At 34.6% G+C, this 23,024-nt stretch overlaps 1 protein-coding gene across 5 annotated transcripts; it reads left to right on the plus strand.

Annotated features, from left to right (window-relative positions):
- Positions 1–75: 75 nt before the first annotated feature.
- Positions 76–22,553, plus strand: LOC110456393 (protein FAM76B-like). Of its 5 annotated transcripts, none has more exons than XM_021507102.1 (11): positions 76–232; positions 1,476–1,540; positions 2,216–2,276; positions 3,466–3,621; positions 4,291–4,709; positions 6,139–6,231; positions 7,329–7,385; positions 9,950–10,139; positions 11,716–11,798; positions 13,017–13,035; positions 14,451–22,553. In XM_021507102.1, exons 1-11 carry the CDS (start codon positions 152–154, stop codon positions 14,520–14,522), a joined length of 1,296 nt encoding a protein of 431 aa, XP_021362777.1. In that variant the 5' UTR covers positions 76–151; the 3' UTR covers positions 14,523–22,553. The 5 variants fall into 5 exon arrangements, with proteins under 5 accessions (XP_021362777.1, XP_021362780.1, XP_021362778.1 ...); XM_021507105.1 differs by having other exon boundaries at positions 9,953–10,139; XM_021507103.1 differs by lacking the exon at positions 13,017–13,035 and having other exon boundaries at positions 11,716–11,817.
- Positions 22,554–23,024: the final 471 nt, after the last annotated feature.

Below are 23,024 nucleotides of genomic sequence, written 5' to 3' on the forward strand. Positions count from 1 at the left end.
ATGATTTTAGAAAGTTCAGTTGCAAATTAATTCAATACACAATGACATGCGCAATTTATATTTCCGGATGAACTCCACTTCCGCTGAAGCGAACATATCTGTGAAATCGGCGATTTTCACAGAAAAAAATCTCGTAAAACCTACACATAATATGGCAGCTTTGTTTGCATGTACAAAATGTCACACTAGGCATCCATTTGAAGAATTATCTCAAGCCGAACAGTTGTGTAAAGTAAGTTATAGCACCCAGCATCACTTACTTGCATAGCAACATAAAAGCAGTGAAGTTGACTTTGTCAAATGAAGCACAAAATGTAATGACAATTTCGTTTAAAAAATAGCAGTCAGCGAATGCGTTCGATCCTCTTCCATATCAAAATAATCGAACTTTCACCTCTGAGTAATTATTTTCAGACCAAGAGCAGTTAGATTTACCTATATTCATACATATATAGTTTTATGTAATTCAGTTTTCCCTAAGATCATCTAACCAACTGCAAAATTTGAAGTCATTTTCTTAAAACTGAAATTTGTACATATTTTTTGTCTGAAAATGAATTCAAAAGGAGGCCTAGCATGTAAGTATTGGATGAACAACTTTCTGATTTTTATAGAGGACAAGTTAATGTGGTTGAAACAGTTCATTTTTACAACTTTATAAAAATGATTACAAGATGTAGACTAGAGCAGACCAGCCAAAACTTATGCAGGTGTCAAATTAATTGGGTCAACTATTTCAAAAAAGTGAGATACAACCACTTACAGGCCAGTCCATGTAATGTAATGAGGATTGTATTTAAATGAGAAAATTTGAGAAATGGGGGTCAAGATGAAAAGGAATAGGACTTGCATTGATATCTTTTTAACAGGAGAAAGAGAAATGCAATGGCCAGGAATGAAGTATCTTTGTCCCAAAAATCCTATCGATAAAATAACATGTACAAGGTGGTTGAGGAGTTGATACCAGTTATACCTCCAGCTGAACATCTAACAAAAAACAGACCAAAAAGGAACATCAAGGCCAGAGACTTCTTGGACTACTTATTGAATAATGTGGTGGAAGCATCAGTTATAAATAACACAAAATCTTATACAGTACCAAAGTACAACTGTGATCAATACAAAAACTCATTCTTCGTACGTACAGTTATAGAGTGGAACCACCTGGAAGATGACGTAGTATGTGCCCCTAATTTGGAGGCCTTTAAGGGTGCTATAACGCACCAAAAATCAAACTGAACTGCTCTCTCTCTCTCCCTTTGTAAAAAAACCGGAACCGGGTATTACAACGTACAGATACAGATCTTAACAAGGGTTCTAAATTTGAAGCCTACTAAATTGTGACATCATGATATCAGTTGTGATCATTCCGAAGGATGACGTTAGACGAGGTCAGCATTCAATGTTAATCACTCGAGCTCACACCATTAAGTTTATATAATATACTGTACTGTAATTTTGTCGTTTATTTACAGGAGTGTAGAAGCAATTTTCCAGTAGTAAAGTGCACCTACTGCAGAGCAGAGTTTCAGCAAGAAGAGTAAGACCAAAACAAATTAATGTCTTGTTTCTCAGACATATTCTACTAAAAATGAGACCTTTTTTTTACTTTTTACACTAACACTATTATGTTTCACGTTTAAGAATGTTCTTTGTTGAACTGCATTAAAAATGATATAGTGGGAGAAATCTGTTGTGTTGAATTGGTGAAAATATACTTCAGAAAGTGTTACATAACATATTTGTTAAAAATAAATGAATAAAATCCTTTGTTCTGTTAAAGAAACTCTAACCAACATACATGTGTAAAATTTTACTAGAATTCATTCAAAACTGGTTTCTTATGTTCACTTGTGCAATTTGTTTATATATATATGTTTAATATTCTTTGATATTAAACATAAAAAAAAATCTCTATATTTCAAATATTATTTAACAAGAAATGAACTTAAAAGCAACTAATATAAAGAGAAAGATCATGTTCAGAAATCTTTTTGAGTAGTCTTCAGCCATAGATGAAGCCTTAATATTTTAATACCTTCTATAATTATTAATACATGTTTTTAGTCAAGTCTCTATTGTCATAACTCTGAATCTGATATTTTTAAAGCTTTTGAACTTTGAGCGAAATATAAATCTATATAGAACTTGAAGCAAGAGGAAAGTTTTTGTGTTTTCCTCATACCTGTACAAATGCTCCTCTTTACCTTTTCAGCAAGAGCAATACAAACTCTATTTGTAAAAAGTGTGACCAGAATGTGAAAGTCCATGGAAAGGTTAGTACCTGGTTCCAAACCATACAATATGTTCAGATAGAAGTTAAGTTTGTTTGTCGACCAAAGATCATGAATATATGGCAATTTCATTGATATTTCGACCATGTCTTTTAACATTGAATATAGAAAGAAAAGGTATATCCAAGAAAAAAACACCTAAACAAAACACAAAAACAAAAAAGTCATTAAATGAAAAATAAATTGTTGAAGATTTTATCTCTTGGCTAATTTAAATGTACATAAATAGTGTATTTATATATTTCTTTATTATACAAGTAAATTATTATTTTAGCACCTCTAGATTATGATATGTCAGATCCACCTATAATATGTACAGTGCTTATATACATGTATGTTTCCAAAGTATGTTTGAAAAAGAAAGAACTGAGAGAGAGTCACTGCACTTATGTATCATTGTGGTAATAAAATAATGTGTATTGAATGTATTATTGAGTGCTAAAATACCATGTTGCTGATATAAGTACATTTGAAGTAGTGCTTATGAAATCTTGAAAGAAGTCCTTACTTAAATATGTTATTTGCAAATGTGATGAAAAATTCAAATGCGATTCCAAATACCGCCAAATTTTCATTGCAGCTAAAATTTCGCCCTTTTCACTCTTTGTAAATTAGGTGAATTTATCAGTACAACGATTATTGGTTAAGGATCTCTGTCCCACAACAGTGGGTTTTCCTATATGCAGTAACCTCCCCTTAACTTCTGTTAAGATATAACTAGAACAATTTGGCCAGGACACCTCCAAAGACCAGGTAGCTTAATTAGTCAGAGCGATAGATTAGCAGTCAGAAGTTCAGGGTTCAAATCCTGGTCCAGAGTTGTTTTTGTGTTTTTTATTTCATGTTTTATCATTTCCCATAAAGTCCTGCAGGGTATGGTTTTATTTTCAGAAATGATTTATTAAGGCTATAGTCATGCCAGAAAAATTTGTTTCAAATACTCAGTTATAGTTTTTGGCAGTGATAAGGTACAGGGATCTCAAGAATATAATATACATAGTTATTGAATGTGATGGGCAAAATTAATACTGGGCTATAATTGAATGTGATGGGCAAAATTAATACCGGGCTATTATTGAATGGAGCAGCAAAGGGCAAAAGTTTCACTGGGCAAAAACTACCTGGCGTACAATATAGTGAATTATGTCTTCTTTTTTTTATTTTTCTGTAGCCATCAGTTTGTGAATATTGCAATATTCTTGCTGCTTTCATCGGCAATAAGTGTCAGAGATGTGCCAATTCAGAAAGAAGATGGGGCCAACCTTTGACCTGTGAACAGTGTAAACAGAAATGTGCATTTGACCGCACAGACGGCACACGGAAAAAGGTATTGACATAAAATATACACAAAATCCTCCAAAGAAAGAAAGTTACTGGTAGTCTGTTTGAGATAAAGAGAAGTATTAAAAGAAAGGAAATGCATCAGAAACAACTTTAATGTCCTTTGAACTGTCAATCAAGCAGATACCAAGTGTCAATAATTGGTACATGTGTCTGAAACCTTTCAAGAAGACCAATCATGGTGAATTCTTCTAATTTAGCTTTATTGTACTCCTTATAATGTAGGTTTATGTATAAACTTACTATCCCCCACTCAACGAGTTGATCTTCTGGGTTGCTCTACTGAATACATGTTGCAGATGCTGATTTGACCTATATTTTACACTTCATTGACTTGGTTAAGAAGAATTGCTCTATCTTCATGAAGGGTTAAGAATAATTGCTCTCATCTATATCTTGCCTACTACAAGTGTTATGTTGATTATACTTGCATCAATTGTGTATCAAAAGTTGCTCTACTGAATGCATATTGCAGATGCTGATTTACCTTTTTTTTACGCTTCTAATGACTTTTGCACTGCGAGCGGGGGATATCGATGGCAGCATTTTCTTGTCATTTTTTGGATTGCTTTTGGAGGTCAGTGGGATGAACCATTGTGATCTGACAGTGTTTGATGTCCTATGACATTCCTGTTTATTTAAAACTATTTTGCAGGTCGATGGAAAACTGTTATGTTGGTTATGTACTCTTGCCTACAAACGAGCTTTAGCGAAGGCAAAACAACGAAAAGATGAGGATAGAAAAAATCTCGGATCTCTGAGGCCAACAAAAGAGAAACCCGACAAAGCTGAAAAGTTGTTTGACAGTGTTGTGGGTAAAAATAACAGCAAGCAGGAAGAAAGCTCGAAAAATGACAGTGGAGGAAGTACAAGTAGTCGCCATAGCAACAGTAGTCAAGGAGACAGAATGTCCAATGGGAGCGATAAAGGTGCATCCGACGGACAGGAAGGTGCTGCCACAAAGGAAAAGTCAGAAAGGAGTCACAAACATCATCACCACCACCATCATCATCATCACAAACATTCAAGGTCCAAAGACCATCGACGGTCCCACTCAACCAAATCATCTCATAAGTAAGTGGGTCATGTAGAACCCTTTTATTATGAAATAAGGTAAAAGCATAATATTTCGTTGGGAATTTAATTATTCCTTTTTTTATGGTTTCATGAAAACCACGAAATATAATCCCAACGAAATTTTAAATGCACGAATATAAACTAAATGAAAATATTAAATACAGAAGCCATTTAGCGTGGGGTTGTTTGACAACCCTGATTTTCAAATCAACCAACACTTTCTCAATCTCTACTCCTTCTTGTATCTGCGAAGACACCTGTACCGCGACAACACATTTTTGTTTGATAGGGAAAAAACCCAGGGTTTTAAAGGGGCTGGTCGGGGGGAAATATACAAAATAAATGGGTCTAAATGCGTACTCTGGCCTTCCAAAAGTTATACCATGGCAAAATGATGGACGAGTTCTGCTTGCAATATCCAGTTTTGACCACTGAAATCTCGGGGAAGCCCCACGTAAATTTAGTGCAGATCTATTTATATATGTCATGTGGTTGTTTCGAAAGTGAGGCAATGAAGATAAAACAATAGCACGCCGTCATGTGACATTTCAGACTCAACTAGCAGACAAGACAGCAATACTATACGTAAATAATTGTTTTCAAAGGTCATGTATGATGCAAGTATAGTATTCCTACCTATATGTTGTTGTTATATATAACGGTATTGATACCTCGTGCCTGTCATGACTTAAGCATGGCTCCTTTTCCTTCGCCGCGATGTTTACATTTGGCCTTGTTGATGACGCCCGTGTGGTAAAATTACATCACTGATCTGGGTCAATTGAGAGATTTAGACTGTCAGGTGACGATTTAGGATTTCTTTGATATAATTATAATTTTTACTCTTAGTGAGTGAATTTCAGCAAAATTTGAATCAGTATATTTCATAAGAAGGTATTTTAAAAATGTGTATGCCATTTTAGCAAATATGACATTTTTTCCTCTACCAGCCCCTTTAAGATATTGATTCCATGAAATATAATCCCAACAAATATGTCCCCCATATAAAAACAAAGAAATTTTACCCCAACGAAAATATATGCTTTTACAGTAATCAAATTTTGATTATTTGATACATACCATTTCTTAAAAGATTGTTCATCAAATGATATCGTTCTTTGGTCATTTTATTTTTATTATAAATGTATAAACGATTGATCATGATTATAGATGGTATACAATTCTTTTTCTTGTTTCCCTGAATAAAATTAATGATTTGTTTTTTGTTTGTCACTTAGGCAGTCCGCAGCCAAAACTTACGTTAGAGAGTTTAAACTTTAGTTTAATATTTTTCTACAACTTTATATGTTCTCCTTCAGATTCAGATCCACTCAGACACATCATCTTGAACAGTCAACTGTCAAAATTTCAATTACACTGTTAGGCTGTAAGCTTATTATTATTTTTTTCACCTTGTCTTCTTAAGATCCAGTCACTCGGACACATCATCTCAAACACCTCCCACCAAGAAAGCTCGCGTCGAGATCAGTAGTGCCAATGGAATGACCCCCACGAAGAGGTAAATTGCACCTGTGTCTAGTGAATGCATCTTGTGAATACTTAGTTTTGTAAATGACTTGTAGTGTGTTGTAACCTTGTGTATGATCCTGTTAAATGCGATGAGTTGACAATATTTTAATCTTTTGTTTATTGAAATGATAAAATACTTAACACTAGTTATCAAAGCTTCTCATATTTAAGCGTATGTCCCAATTATTTGAGAATCTATTTAGTCAAGTTAAAACAAAATTCAAGCCTGTATGCTTCAATGAATAATTTTGTATCTGTTAACCTGGATATTCTAGAAGCATGTTCAGCTTATATCTAGAGTATAAAATAGTTCCAACTTGTGTTAATAACACTTCGAGTAGTGGATGGCTTGCATTTCAAGTAACATTTCAAGATCTCCCAGGTTAACTTCTGGATAACAATAAAGTACCAGGTGACAGATTGCCGGGTTCTGGTTCTTATTGACAACACAGAAAGTGAAGCTGAGAGAGGGATTTTATTTCTGGAAGCATAAAAACACTGGGTGATTTTCCAGCCTTTGTGGTGAGGTGATATAGGGGGATACTGAAAGTGAAGTTGAGGGAGGGATTTTATTTCTGGAAGCATAAAAACACTGGGTGATTCTTCAGCCTCTTTGGTTAGGTGATACTGAACAGTTTTGGTGACTCCCTACAATTACTATTCTCCATTTTATATATCCTTTGTAAGTAAAATTCTTGTTAAATTAAGTGAACTATCCTGATGTAATAGCGCAGAAAGTATATACGTAATAGTAGGATATGGCTAATTGATTCTGTGATCATCATGTTATGGACTTTTTAGCATGCTCTATATCCTTTGAATTGACCATGTAGCCTATCTTATTGCAAATGACAGTACCTATAAGTTATTTGGTCTGTTTATGTTTCAGTTCCCAAGATTGTCTATTTTGCTAGACAGATCATGAGTGTTGAGAATTGATTTGCTTTGTAAACCCCAGTCATACTTGTGTTTCATGTGAATTTGTGTCCACCTGTATGTCTATTCGTCTCCCCCATGGTCACTGGTCCCAATTCGATTTGTTCTTTCTGTCTGGGTATATAAAATTGATATAATCTGTTGTTGCAGAGAAGATCTTGAAGTGTCTAACCTCACCGAGAAGAGCCGATATTCATTCTTAAAAGAGTAAGCCAACTCAGAAATCTTTTAAAAAAACATAGCAAACAAATTTGGAAAGGGCTTGAAAAAGAGTTTATTGTGTACAATCTTGGTAGTTGTATACAAATTCGTCCTTCCTCAGAACTTCCACTGTAAACTGCAATTTTTGAAAATGTAAGCACATTTAATCTTGCTAAAATTGTTCCTCTTATTTATAAACAAAGTTTAAAATTAAACTTTTTTCTTGCAAAGAGTATTTGTATGAAAGTGACTGATTTTGTTGATTTTTCGTTGCTTCATTGAGCTTATTATTTTCACACCTTGGCCAAAGAGCTCTTGTTCCATGCCTGCTTTCACTTTCCCACTTAGCACTGACATGCCTTTCCCTTTTATTCTCTGGCTCCTCCCCCAGCCCCTCCCCCTTGCTGTCTGTGTTGGTTCTTCAAGTATAAAGCATGCAAGTGCAGTTGTCAGTCAAGTTGGACATATTGAGCATGTGTTGCATGATGTTAAAGGTTTTTGTTTAATGAAATTTTACAATACCAAGTATAAGTTTTAAATATTGCCAGTGTTTGGAACCCCCGCAGTGTGCTGGTAGATATTGGTTAACTTTATGTGTCGGGGGGCGTCTTATGTTGAACCTCTTAAACATGGTCACAAGATTTCTGTTTTAATATTGTTAATTTCAGGGCGGCTCTTGGTGGGAATTGGTCTATGTCTGTGAAATAAAAACAAAATGAACCGCTGTAAGAAAAAGGAATCCCTTCTTTTTGAGAGCAAAATCTTGACTTTATAGAATTGCTACAATACAGCAAAACTTGTCTTCAGAGACCATTTTAAGAAGTCTATAAGGCAGTCTCTTTTTGTGGTTGGTCTTTTAAAACAGGTTCACTTGACATGAAAAAGAATTGCTTTTGTACATTTTTTTTGGAGTGTACAGTTCGAATAATTTTGATGCTAGTAAATTTTATTCTAGAGCTAGCTAAAATTTTAAATGCAAAATACAGTTTGGGCTAGTAGTATTTTGAAATATCAGCTTGCAGGCTAGTATTCAAAATGTGAAATTGTACACGCCTGGTTTAAAATGTGATCTCTTAATAGAGGTGGTCTCTCAAGCAGGTTTGACTGTATATCTTGTTACATGTTGATGATTGGTGTACTGTATCATATACAAGGCTGTTCATTTCCAGAGAGCGATTTTTCAGCTTCTTAATCCATTCAACCCTAAAGTCACATTTGAACCATACCAATTCAAAGACTGGGCAAGTTCAGTTTAAATACATAGGGGTGAATGAGTTAATGATGTACACAACTCCAGTTAACTGATATGTATCTGTTTCAGTGTGTTGAACAAGCCTAACTTTATCTTGTCAATCTAGGCCCAATCATTGAAAGCTTTGTGCACATAATACCAGGAAACTTGTCTTATCAGACCCCTGAATATTCAAACCTCCTGTGTTGTTCATGTTAAAATTCAGTTTATAATGAAACTACCTAGTATAAAACAGTCATATGTTTTCCAATAACCTGTCTAATCTGACCTATATATTGTTGTCCCCGTCCACATGGTGTTAGAGTACACAGGTTTCACTGTAAAACATAGTGGGTTAATTTTAAACACTCTCTAGCAAGGGACAGTCCTCTATAAATTTTCAAAAGTTTGTGAGTTTTCCCCCTTCTAATGTGCATAATTTAATCCCAGCACATGGTATGTAGTCAGTTGTTTTGTATCGTTTTATTGCCCATCAACATGGTCAAGTAATATAATCTAGATCTTCCACTTTCTTGATATTATCAAAGATCAGAAAATGGACTTTTCTGTCTGCTTTCAACAGTTGCGCCCTGATGTTTCACAGCAATCTTCTGCACCTAGAACAAGCCAGGCAATTTTTTTTTTATAACTTATCATAACTTAGCCAAACAAATTATGGGTGTTTTGGTCATTAAACTGTTTAACATTTCAGAAAATATTGACCCTGACAATTTCACAACCATCTCCTACAGCACCTAGAGCAAGCCAGCCAAACTTTACTTGTCGCAGTTTTGTATCTTACCATAATGTTAACTGTGTTGTCTAACTGTAGACTAAGTGTCAAACACAATGTATGATCAGTGATATCATAAATCTTGCAACATGATATGTTAACATCAATATACATTGTACTACTCTCAGTAAGATTGTATCCTTTATGAATTAAAGAAGTGACCACCTAATATGCTGTTAAAACCTTTATTTGTTTGTGTACTTAATTTTCGCAAAACTATGCCTGTATTTTTTATTTTATTTACTGTACTTGAATTTGCAATTCAGATTACGATATTGCAATATTGTTGTCATAGAATTTATGTTTGCAAATTTGTAAATTAGTCTCCTCGTAAATTAACGAGAAAATTATTACATGTAGCTAGCAGCAGGTAATCTGGCAGGAATAGAAAGTTACCCACATAAGGTTGGCATCTATTTGTATACATGTATCACACGAGAGAAATACAACGGGAAATAACACTGGAGCGACATTTATATCACCTGTTTTGTTTTTGATAGAGGTTTCTCCTTGTAATCATTTCTGTAACATTACTGTTTTCCAAAGCAGTAGCAGTTTCTCAATGAGCCTTTCATCGAGTCTGTCCATGCTGAACGCCAGCAGTGCCACAGATAAGGTGGACGATCCCCACAGCTCCGAGCACCTCATTGCCCTTCAGCAGTTACAGGACCAGATGGAAACCATGCGTAAACAACTTCAGGCCAAGGATCAACAACTCATGGAAAAGGACAAACTGGTATACACATTGTCTGTGCTAACCTACATGGTCTGAAACTTGTCATAGCTATTTGAGACCATTCTACGTGAAATGGAAGGCTTTGTAATAACATCATGGTGTGTTCTGCACTAAGTTCAAATTGTAAAACAATGTTTATAGTCAGGTTCACCTTCAATTTAAATAGGATTTGAATTACTGCGGTCACTGGCTTTAAAAAAGGTAGAGGCCAATTTTTAGTGCACGTGGCCCAAAGGGCCAAGTGAGCTTATGCCATGATGTGGCGTCCGGCTTCTTCTTAATAACTACAAGGCCTATGATGATATTTGGCCAGAAGCAAACTGGGATGAAGGGCTACCAAGTTTGTTAAAATAAATGACCTTCGCCTGTATTCAAGGTCACAGGGGTCAAACATGTTAAAAACTTTAAACAACTTCTTCTGAAAAACGAAAAGGCACAGGATGATGATATTTGGCCCATAACATGATGGGATGAAGTGCTACCAAGTTTGTTTAAATGAATGACCTTGATATTTATTCAAGGTCAAAGGGATCAAATATGTTTAAAATCTTTAAACAACTTCTGAAGAATAACCAAAAAGCCTAGGATGTTGATATTTTGCCAGTAGCATGCTAGGATGATGCGCTACCAAGTTTGTTCAAATGAATGACCTTGAATTCAAGGTCATTCATTTGAACAAGCTTGAATTATATTCAAGGTCACAGGGGTCAAATGTGTTTAAAATATTTAAATGATATCTTCTGAATAACCAAAAGACACAGGATGTTGAAGTTTAGCCAGCAGCATGCTAGGATGATGCGTACCAAGTTTGTTCAAATGAATGACCTTCACTCATATTTAAGGTCACAGGGGTCTAATGTCTAAAAACAACTTTAAACAACTTCTGATTAACCAAAATGCCAAGGATATTGATATTTTACCAGTAGCAGACTAGGATGAAGGACTACAAAGTTTGTTTAAATGAATGACCTTGACTTATATTTAAGGTCACAGGGGTCAAATATGTTTGATATTTTTCGTAGCCCTCATTTTAGATCACTTTTAAGGTTACTAGTGTGAGATTTAGACCAGGTGAGCAGTGCAGGCCCATTGGTCCTCTTGTTTTCTTTGAAAGGGTCAAGGTCAATTTTGCTTTAAACATGACACCATTGCTTTAAAAAGCATTTCCATTTTTCTGGTTACTGGTACATGTAGATGGGTTTGTTAAAGCGCTTAAGAGTGGCTTATGTAAGCTAGATAGGGCACTATATCAAATGCTGTATATTTATTTGGGTATGACATCTTGTTAAGGATCCCTGTCCTACTGCACTGTGAGTTTTCCTTTTCCGATATACAGTGACTTCCCCTTAACTTCCGTGTGGATATAACTGTAGAACTATTTGGTCAGAACTCTTCCTTTGTCTTGGTAGCTCAATTGGTTAGAGCGATAGTTTAGCCTTCTGAAGTGCAGGGTCTATATCTTGTTTCGTTTCAGAGATAGTTTATCAAACTTATAGTCATCCTGGGAAAAACAGTTTCCAGTTTCAAATGGAAACCAACAAGAAATTATTAATATTTAGTTAAACTTTCTTTTCAGATAAATGAACTCAAAGCCCAGGCTTATGAAACAGATAAAGAGTTTCGACTGAAGATCCAGACCATCCACAAACATCACACTGGCACACTGGAGTCTCTCACGGTAACTAGAACATAGAATTACACTGGATTCCTATTGTAAACACACACTGACACACTGGTGTCTCTCACAGTAACTAGAACTTAGTTTTACACTAGGTAACTATCATGAACACACTGACACACTGGAGTCTCTCATGGTAACTAGAACTTAGTTTTACACTGGGTAACTATCATAAACACACCGACACACTGGTGTCTCTCGGTAACTAGAACTTAGTTTTACACTGGGTTACTCTCATAAACACACTGACACACTGGAGTCTCTCACGGAAACTAGAACTTAGTTTTACACTGGGTTACTATCATAAACAAACACTGACACACTGGAGTCTCTCACGGTAACTAGAACTTAGTTTTACACTGGGTTACTATCATACACACACTGACACACTGGAGTCTCTCACGGTAACTAGAACTTAGTTTTACACTGGGTTACTATCATAAACAAACACTGACACACTGGAGTCTCTCACGGTAACTAAAACTTAGTTTTACACTGGGTTACTAGCATAAACACACACTGACACACTGGAGTCTCTCACGGTAACTAAAACTTAGTTTTACACTGGGTTACTAGCATAAACACACACTGACACACTGGAGTCTCTCATGGTAACTAGAACTTAGTTTTACACTAGGTAACTATCATGAACACACTGACACACTGGAGTCTCTCAAGGTAACTAGAACTTAGTTTTACACTGGGTAACTATCATAAACACACTGACACACTGGAGTCTCTCACGGTAACTAGAACTTAGTTTTACACTGGGTTACTATCATAAACACGCACTGACACACTTGTGTCTCTCACAGTAACTAGAACTTAGTTTTACACTAGGTAACTATCATGAACACACTGACACACTGGAGTCTCTCATGGTAACTAGAACTTAGTTTTACCCTGGGTAACTATCATAAACACACTGACACACTGGAGTCTCGCATGGTAACTAGAACTTAGTTTTACACTAGGTAACTATCATGAACACACTGACACACTGGAGTCTCTCACGGTAACTAGAACTTAGTTTTACACTTGGTTACTATCATACACACACACTGACACACTGGAGTCTCTCACGGTAACTAAAACTTAGTTTTACACATGGTAACTATCATAAACACACTGACACACTGGAGTCTCGCATGGTAACTAGAACTTAGTTTTACACTAGGTAACTATCATGAACACACTGACACACTGGAGTCTCTCACGGTAACTAGAACTTAGTTTTACACTGGGTTACTATCATAGACACACACTGACACTGGAGTCTCTCATGGTAACTAGAACTTAGTTTTACACTTGGTTACTATCATAAACACACACTGACACACTGGAGTCTCTCACGGTAACTAAAACTTAGTTTTACACTGGGTAACTATCATAAACACACTGACACACTGGAGTCTCTCACAGTAACTAGAACTTAGTTTTACACTAGGTAACTATCATAAACACACTGACACACTGGAGTCTCTCGCGGTAACTAGAACTTAGTTTTACACAGGTTTACTTTCATAAACACACACTGTCACACTGAAGCTTCTCAAAGCTACTACAACTTCCAATACCTACACTGGTTTTGGTTTAAATACAATTGTAAAATGATTGGGTTTTGAACACTTACTTGTGGTATATATTTCCGTATAAATTTACTTTTCGTAAAACAGAGTGCATGTTGTGATCATCAGCTCCATATTGTTTACCTGGGGTTTTCCCGTTGGGGATTCCCTTCCGGTAGTATATTTAAACGCTTCTGATTGGTTAATATTTTTGGGATATGTTACTATACCTGTACAGCACTCTACGCTCAGGTATGGGTCAGTATCAAGTTCAATACTACATTGCACGTGTAATTCAAGGCATACAATTAAATTTGGTTATATAGCTGGGTGTTTTGGTATTGTAAATCATTCTGGCAGAGGCTTACATGTAGCTGGCCGGTTTGTCTTCTCCCTTCTTATGGGTAGGAGTGTATTTCGGCCTTAGACCTCAAAATTATTCCGAGCTGGGTGGTATTTTCCCATTATAGGCATGTTTTGGTAGAATAATCTCAGTGTTAATTTAGGGTGGTTATTTCCCGTTGTAGGCATGTTGTAATATATTATCGGAGTTAGTTTAAACGTATTTCCCGGTATGGGATACCGGGTGGACATTTTTTAAAAGGACATATGTTACACGGATATACTGTTTTTAGTATGGGCCGGTCGAGTGGTTGACGTTCTGTAGCATTGTGCATATCTATTCATCATGTTTCATCTAATTTACTTCACTGTTTCATTTTGTACATAATAAATTGTAGAACTTTATAAAACGTGTTGTCATTCATTGACCGGTAGCCAGCTGAAGTTAAGTCTAGACAGATCCACAGAGTTGACGAACGAAAAATCACTATACGAGGGCAAAACTTTTACACCATATTGACACACAGGTCTTTCACCATACCTAGAACTAACTCTTTTTTTACAAGATTTGCAATCACTCAACAATGCTGAAGTCTTCCAACCTCAATGTTGTGTATGAGAGAGCAAAAAATGTTATAATGAGGAAATAACTTGTACATATTATGCATATTTGATACAAAATTTTAATAACTTTATTCTAATCTATTTTTATTTTACTTGCAGACCAAGAACACAGAATTGGCAAAACAAATTAAAGAAATGAAACCTGCCAAAGGAAAGAATATACGTTCCTGATTTAAGAGTTCTAGACTTGAGAGACAATTACCTGCGGAAGCAAGAGATCTGTACAAAGAAACATTGCACTATATTTCTTAATATTCCCCCTGTATTACGTAACTGTGTAAAACTGTTGTTTCCAAAGTTTTTTTTTTTTTTTTACGAGTGTTCCATTATCATGCTACAGTTGTGGTTGGAAAACAAGGATGAAGATTTATGACAAAATGGGTTTTTGATTTTTTTATGGACTGTGATAGCAAGATAAACACACACACAAATTCTTATATTATCAACACCTGTTTGATTTTGTGTGCTTAATATGCGCCTATCTTCTGTCAATATTGATTGTTTAGTAGGTGATTTGCAAGCTGATCTGGCAAAACTGCAGAAGAAGAGAAAATATTAGACCAAACCCTTACCAGATCACTGAATTTAACTGTATTTTTTAAATTATTCAGACATTTTCAACTCTAGGTAAAAATGTCAAAGTCCTAATCACACTTTTCATTTCGCAGATTGAGCCTGTTAATGGAAGACGAAAAAAGTCTTTAACTTTAACCAGAGATACTAGCCTCTTTTGTCAATACATCGATAATATATATATTTATATTGTGGGTGTTTTGACAGACAAGGCAAGTACCTGTGATTTAACTATTAAATGCCAATTATTTTTTATTTACATGTTCTAAAGAAAGAAAGTGGACATTGCAAGATTTTTTGTTTGAAATGTGTATAGTAATATTACTTCAGTATGATTATAAAATTTCTTCATGACATCGTTTTCTGAAGCGAAATGATGTATGATCTCAGCTTTTTTGCACCTTGGGTATTATTTGAGGTTGTATTACCTTAGAATATCTTGTTTTATTATGCTAAGTAGTGTAAGCCTTTTTATCATATACCCATGCTGCTATGCAGTGCAGCAACACTATGACAATTTTTTGTTTAACATGTAACATGTAATTTTCGCCCTGTCACACGCAACATTATGGTGATATCACATCTTCACAGCAAAGGCAAAACTATAATTGATAATGAACTTTTTTTGGTCATAATTTTTGAGAGAAAAAAATGTATTCTGTTGTCATATGGCTTGTATGAATTTCACTCAATTTCACACAAATCATACAGGTTTGTGATGGAAATGAGTTTGAGAAGCTTCAGGTCAGTGAATGGCTGTCAACGATACAGAACCTAAAATGAATATTTTTTTCTATTTAGAATTTCAATTATTATGCAGTTCACGTTGAAGTAAAGTCATTGCAGTGTTCTAGTATATACCTTATTTGGAAAGTTGTTTCATGTTTAATTCATGTTATAACATCTATATTCACACAAAGACAATTAAAGGTTGCCAATCTGTCTAGGGACCTGACACATATTGAAATTATACCCAGTAATGTTGCAGAAAAGCATTAACATAACAAATATCATGAACTATAGCTCAGTGGATAAACTTCCTGCTTTATAATTAAGAGGTCCAGTGATTGAATCCCTGCAACTGAGATGTTTTGATAGAAATGGAAATGATTAAAAACTATATTACATTTTGTATAACTCTTTTCTACAGAAAAAGGGGAAGCAACTCCGAGTAAGGTCTAAATGAAATGCTGAAAAAAATGGAAACTTTTTTGTCGGAGATACAACACGGATTGTTTGGACTCTTTACTTTATGACATTCTGAAATAATTTGCTTAACTATTGGTGAAAGCTTTGGCCGTCAGTTTCACAGTCACATCCACACTGTTGGACTTCACAATTGCACTTAAAGATGCTAAGTTGGGGCAAGTGCAAATTTTCATTATTTTAAGGGGCCACGGTGGCCAAGGGGTTAAGGCATCTGACGGTCTTTATCATTAGCCATCCACCACTGAGTCGTACGTTAGAAGCATACGTGGGGTAGTCGCCAGGTACTGGCCGTAGGTCGGTGTTTTTACTGCATGAACTCCTGCTTTCTTCCGCCACCAAAACCTGGCAAGTCTTAAATGACCACAGCTGTTAAAAAGGATGTAAAACACAAAACAAACTAACAAACCAAACTATAAGTCAGGCTAGTAAAAAAAAATCAAAATCAACCTGCGGCCTGTACTCAAAGGTACCGCTGTTTTTTCTTCTTCTTGTTTTTCCCACATAAATATCCTATTCATTCAGGTTGGTGATTATTGTCTCATTATTTCTACTAAAAACTCACAATGTCATGTCATATATGATCTTGGTTTTTTGGATCACTGCCATGTATAACTTCTGCTATTTTGTAAAATTAATGGGAGATGTAAATTGATATTAAAAAACTACACACAATCAATATTGGCGGCAAAGTCAGCCTGTTATGATATTTTGTACATTTTAATTGTCATCCCATCATCATATTTATATTTCCAGTTACTGGTATTCAAATTAGTTTTTAACTACCTCCAATAAACTTGTGTTTTAACATTAGATGATTTCAAAGATGATGTTTAAAATCTCATCTTAAATTATTATTGTTTTTAATTCATTTTCATTTAAATATTGTTTAACATGTAAAATAACTTTACAGACTGACTTTTATGAGTGCAACATATTTTAATTCTTAATTCTGTCTGTCATTTTGATGTTCGTGTCTCTATGAATATCCTCAAAATTCCATGGGTTAGACTAGTATTTTCTCTGCACCCCTGGAACAAGTCATGGCAAAATCGAAGGCATGCTGTTAGATATTCGATTGGTTTCAGGTAAAAAAACAAAGGCCGATACCTGTCATTTGAAGATAACAAAGGACAGACACCCAACTTAAAGCAGGTCAATTTTAATGTTAAGCTGTTACATGATTCTTTACGTGTACATCAAAGGATCGAACTAGTCTTGTATCGGTCACAAGGTGGCCACACTGAACCTTTGATTTTGTGATGACATATTACAGGGTGCAGAGAACGTGAGAGAGTGTAACCCCTGGGGTATTGAGGCTGCTTGACGAGCAGCTAGAATGTGATGTATATATTTGAAGATAGGGAAATTGTTTAAAATGTATCACAAAACAGCAACTGAAAGAAAAACTTACATAAGTCGAACTTAAAACAATGTACATATAAAAAATATCTAAGTTATTGTGAGTACTTTGATTGTACAATGATTACCACTAGCTCTTGTTGTTACCTCCACCCACGATATCAAAACTTTGAGACAAATCGTAAGGGAAATGTTTTATACAGAGTTTTAACATATTCATGTAAATAAGAGTTTGATACTTAGAAAACTGTAAAACTTCACTCTGGTTTTATTGCATATCATCAAAAACAACTGTATTTATTACTGAACTGTTTAATTATTACACTTCCAGTTCCACTTTTTCATGTTATATCAAACACTTGTTCTTAGAATTGGAGCTTAAATACTTTGTAGTATTGGAAACGATATATCAATTACATTGATGGACCATATCAAGATTTTTACGAGCCTCCCTATTTTATTCAATTAAAATCGATTCAGCTCCATGAAAGAAATGGAACTTGTATGGATATGAATTTGTTAGATATTTGTATGTCCGCAATAGATGATTTTATTATTAAATGCTGTTTTGATTGTATACATGTATAGGTTGTTTGATTAAACATTGAACTGGGTCGATTTTGACATTTACAGTCTATATTACTGACACAGCTTTGCAGTCAAACATCATGCAGTGGCTGAGTGATTAAGGTGTCTGACATCTATGATCACTAGCTCTCTACTACTGGGTCACCGGTTCAAGGCCTACATAGGGCAGTTGCCAGGTACTGGTCGCGTTGTGGTTATTCTCCAGCTACTCTGGTTTTCCTCCACCACCAAAACTGGGCATGTCCTTAAATGACCATAGTTGTTAACCGGATGTAAAACACAAACAAACCAAACCCTGCAAAGCTGTGTCATTTAAAGGGCTGCAACGATACGCATTCCTCATGGTACGTTATGTATCGCTGTATAATGCTTATGATACAATACGTATCATGATACAAAAATCTGCTTAAAAGGTCAACTTCATAATGATTGAGTGCAGGATTTTATCGAGTTTTGTTATAGATTTTCAATAATTTTTGTATGATTTTCAGTAATTTTGAGAGATACAGCCAAACAAAACAATTTGATACTATACACGAGAAATTAAAGTATAACAATATAATACGATATATCGTTACAGCCCTAGTCATTCATGTAGATTGTAAATGCTTAATTTGAACAGTTCAATGCTTATATTTACCATTTTTGGAGTATTTTAATATCATAGAAAATGAAAATCTGCTTTAGGTCAAATTCAATATTTAGTTCAAATTAGTGTATATATTATGTACGCTTGTTCAATGAATAAAAAGCCATTTTCCATGGAGTTGATTTTAACACAGTTATGATATCAAAATGATGATGTTATTGTGTGAGCCATGACATTTACAGTCTAATGAATGCCATCCAAACTTAGTAGGGGTTATATAGTGACAGGAAGTGCCGTAGAGCGGCAAGTATTTATGAATCAGCTGTTTTGCAGATGTTTCAGTAATTATCCGAATGATGTTGGTAATAAATAGCCTCTATATATTTAGCATTTTCTTACTTGTGTTATTTTTTAGTCTACATATCTCTTGTCAGGCTAAAGTATCATCTGTGCCGTACTTGTGATGGGCATTCCATTCACTACATAGTTAGACAATCTATTACAATGTACTGACACCGTTATCACCTTGTTTCATACGTTGGTGTGGGAGGATTAATATTTTCCTCGGGACAAGATTTCTTATTTTTAACTTTTTGTCATTCTGGCAGCAAATCTCAAATCAAGGTAAGAGACACATAAAGATTTCCCTGTCAGAAATGAACTTCATGACAAACACAACAAAAAAGAAATGTGTTTTTACTGCCATTTTGATCAATTTATATCATGCTGAAACCTCATTTGTACAAGTTTGTACAAATATTATTGAAAAGTCTCTAAAAGTATTGCAAAAATATTATATTTTAGCAAGAATGCTGAAACATGCCACTTTTTGCTTTAGACATTTTTTGATATTTTGAAGATATGTTAATCTAATTGTATGGTTTTTAACCAAAACAAATATATGTTTATTTGTGGGCCTTTTATATTTTTTAAGTATTTTCCCAATATCCAATAAAACTTAATTTTGCAAACAGCACCAGATATTTAAGGCCAAAAGTTGGCAAAATTTATATACTTGTACTTGTCTAAATTTAAGGAGGATCTTTATAGATTCTGTATCGATAAATATACTTAACTTAATTAGCTTACGTATAAACGTATATTTATATATTTATTTAATCACATTCATCTGTTTGGTTCAAGTTTTCTATTTATGTAGAGGATTCTGTGTAAGTTCTGTTATTGTCCTATAATTTTGTGTAATAATTGTATAAAAATATTTTGTATGTTCAGAGGTCTACAATATGAGCCTTTGATCACAGGGAACTGTCATGTAGCTGTTAATCTGGGCCTGTATTCATTAAAAGATTTGTATGCCTTAACTTAGAATCTGTGTTCAAGCACATTTTCTTGTTCTGGCAATCTGTTGATAAAAGAATCACATTTTGTCAATGATTTGAAGGACAGTTTGAGACACTTGAAGCGGAATACTGTTTTCATTGTTTACACTTGATGCATCGCATGATTTTTGGCAAGTTGCGAGAAAGTAAGCTTGAGAACAGTTCCAAAAATATGTATCCTTTGATAAGAATTTATGTCTTTGAATAAAAATAACTGATGTTTATTTCAAATGTGTATCGGCTACTTTCATAGAAAATAAGAAAATTTAAAAGTTTTTCAAGAAGAATTGAATACACCTTTCAACAAGAATTAGTATTCACGACATGATATTTTCATTATCAACCACAAAATCTGCTAGATTCATGACTAAGTCTTCCAAGTCATTCTTGAAATTCCAGGAATCTTACATTCTCTTCATCCCTATCTCTGAAATTTGTCATGACAAAATCAAAGGCTCGGTATGCGCCACCTTGTGGATGATACAAGTAGACTTTGATCCTTTGATGTGCATCAAAGCAATCGCATGGCAGCTTAACGAGAAAATTGACCAGCTTTGAGGTAAACAGGTGTCGCTCCTCTGTAGTCTTAAAAAGACAGGTATCAGCTGTAGATTGGTCAGGATTATTCACCAGAGACCAATCAAACTGTGTGCCTTCGATTTTGTCATGACTAATTCTACAGATGCAGAGAATGTAGGTAAGTATAACCCCTGGTAATTCGAGGACACTTCCCAATAGACTAGCCATCCTTTGAAATGTTTTGAGCTGGAAATTACTTGCAGTGAATGGCCCAATGGTTTATTGTCTGTTCGACCTAACGACAAATTGTTTCAAAAGGTCTCTTTAGTATATATGTTAAAACATGTATTGAAGAGCCTAAAATTATATCTACCGAGATTCATATTATTATCTTAAGGATCCCCGTACCACTGCAAAAAGTTTTACTACGCATTGGACACTATTTTTCCTGGCATGACTATTGCTCTGGTTTATCATTTCTGTAACCATAACGCTTTTATGAAAAAATGATAAAAATGAAATAAACCAGGTTTCGAACCCAGGACTTCAGTTTGTTATACTATCGCTCTTACCAATCAAACTACCTGGTCACTGAAAGTGTCATGGCCCAAATGTGCTACAACTTCACCCTAAACGAAATTAAAGGGAGCTTATTGTATATATGAAAAGCCACACTGCAGTGCGACAGGGATTCATAAGTAAAAAATTCATAACAATTTTTAAAAATATTCTGATATTTCCCAACATTTGATTGGTTTTTAAAAATGTTCACATCTCATTATTCTTTTAAAGCTTCGACCAATCAGGTCTGGATTTTTCACATATTTTTTACACTTTGATTGTTTCAATCCATGTCATTATTAAATATTGTTTTAATAGATGAAGAGAAGTGTTATCTCCACTGAAATAGAACCAAAATTCAAATGAAATCAAACTGTTGAGAAGTTTTAATGTTGAAGATATTGTTTATGTAAGTTTAAGTCGCACATGAATACAGGTGTCGGATATGTTGTGTATTGTACATTGATGGATGCTTGACCCTTGATAAGTGGTTTGAAGAAAATGATTGTATAGACTTTATATTAAATTATAGCCTTAGGTAAAATACAAAATATTCATATATATGAGATCTGATCGGGGCTATTCAAGTAAAACTGCTATCCCACCCAAGGATTCCAGGTTATTTATTAAATTCAATTAATAAGTTGCTTAGAAGTAATGGGCAGTTTGGGGTCAAGGAGATTTTTTTTTACCTGAATTGTCCTGATTTAGAATACCAGGTATGTCCAACTTGCACAAATTTTGTTCACTTTTATGTTACAAGACAACCTAATTTAATATTATTTATCAAAGTGCTATACTATTTATTGCTAGAGCTTGTAAATATGGTTTTTACAGAAATTATATGTATATTTTTTTTAATGGAAATGTTTTTAAAATTTTAAGATAGTGTAGGAAAAAGTCAATAAAGCAATTAATTCTGTCCTCATTTCACAGTGCAATTCGGCTTCATTATTAAGTCCCCAAACAAACTTGTGCAAGACACCTTTTTTTTGCCACTGCACAACCAAGATGGCTGCCGCAGCCCCTGATTCGTCCATTTAAATTTGGTGTGTAGGTGTATTGTGCCAATTCGAACAGTATAGTGACTTCTGATATCATTAACGACAGCAGGGGGTAGTTTTGGGGACTTTTGTAACGGTGCTGTTACAATTGGTACAATCTAGGAGACAGAACTCTGGTAGATATCTGGAAAATGACACCCTTTAAGTGAAATTCTCCAATATACTACAGATACAAATAGATACCAGGCAATAGTAAGTTAAATGGTTTTTGCTAAAATGAATTTCAGTATGTGTTCATGTGTTCACTTTATGGTATGTTTTACCACAAGTTAATTTCATTTTCATCCAAAAAATATGTTGTACTGAATATTTATCTTGTAAAGACTGGTAAATAAATTTTGTACAAAAATTGTGTATACATTTGTTAGTGTAGCGGAATTAAAAAAAGCATAATATTGAATTGTGTTTGTTTCTTAATAACACACACTTAACGGTACTTTAATCGACAAATCAATATGACATTAAAAGAGAAGAGACCTTTCATGTGACTGCTATGACTCTTGGTATCAGTCAGGAAATTGTTACAGATTTTAGTAAATTGTTAAAATGATAAATATTTTACCAGAACAACCAGAACAATATGATACAGTTCAATAAATGCTATTTATTAACTGTTGGTGTGCAATATAACTATATTGTTGTATATATATTATCATAAATCAGCATTCACCTGTTTATACATATAACAAAAGAAATAAACAATACAAATATATATTTACATTCATGATCATCTACATGTTACATTTAGCCTTGGAGGCTATATCACACATCACATATATAAGCTATGGAAATCTCACGGATTACTGACGATATCCTACCAGGAGCAAACTAACGCCACTTGTCCCAGGATTACTGCCAATATCATCCCCCC

This window comes from Mizuhopecten yessoensis, unplaced genomic scaffold (genome assembly GCF_002113885.1).
Source record: "Mizuhopecten yessoensis strain PY_sf001 unplaced genomic scaffold, ASM211388v2 scaffold8745, whole genome shotgun sequence".
Classification (NCBI taxonomy): Eukaryota; Metazoa; Mollusca; class Bivalvia; order Pectinida; family Pectinidae; genus Mizuhopecten; species Mizuhopecten yessoensis.

Excerpts from the sequence above, each read along its gene's own strand:
- LOC110456393 (XM_021507103.1), top strand. The coding sequence starts at position 152 with ATGGCAGCTTTGTTTGCATGTACAAAATGTCACACTAGGCATCCATTT. Across the intron at positions 1,541-2,215 it reads GCAGAGTTTCAGCAAGAAGA|CAAGAGCAATACAAACTCTA; the intron begins GTAAGACCAAAA and ends TTACCTTTTCAG. Across the intron at positions 10,140-11,715 it reads TCATGGAAAAGGACAAACTG|ATAAATGAACTCAAAGCCCA; the intron begins GTATACACATTG and ends CTTTCTTTTCAG.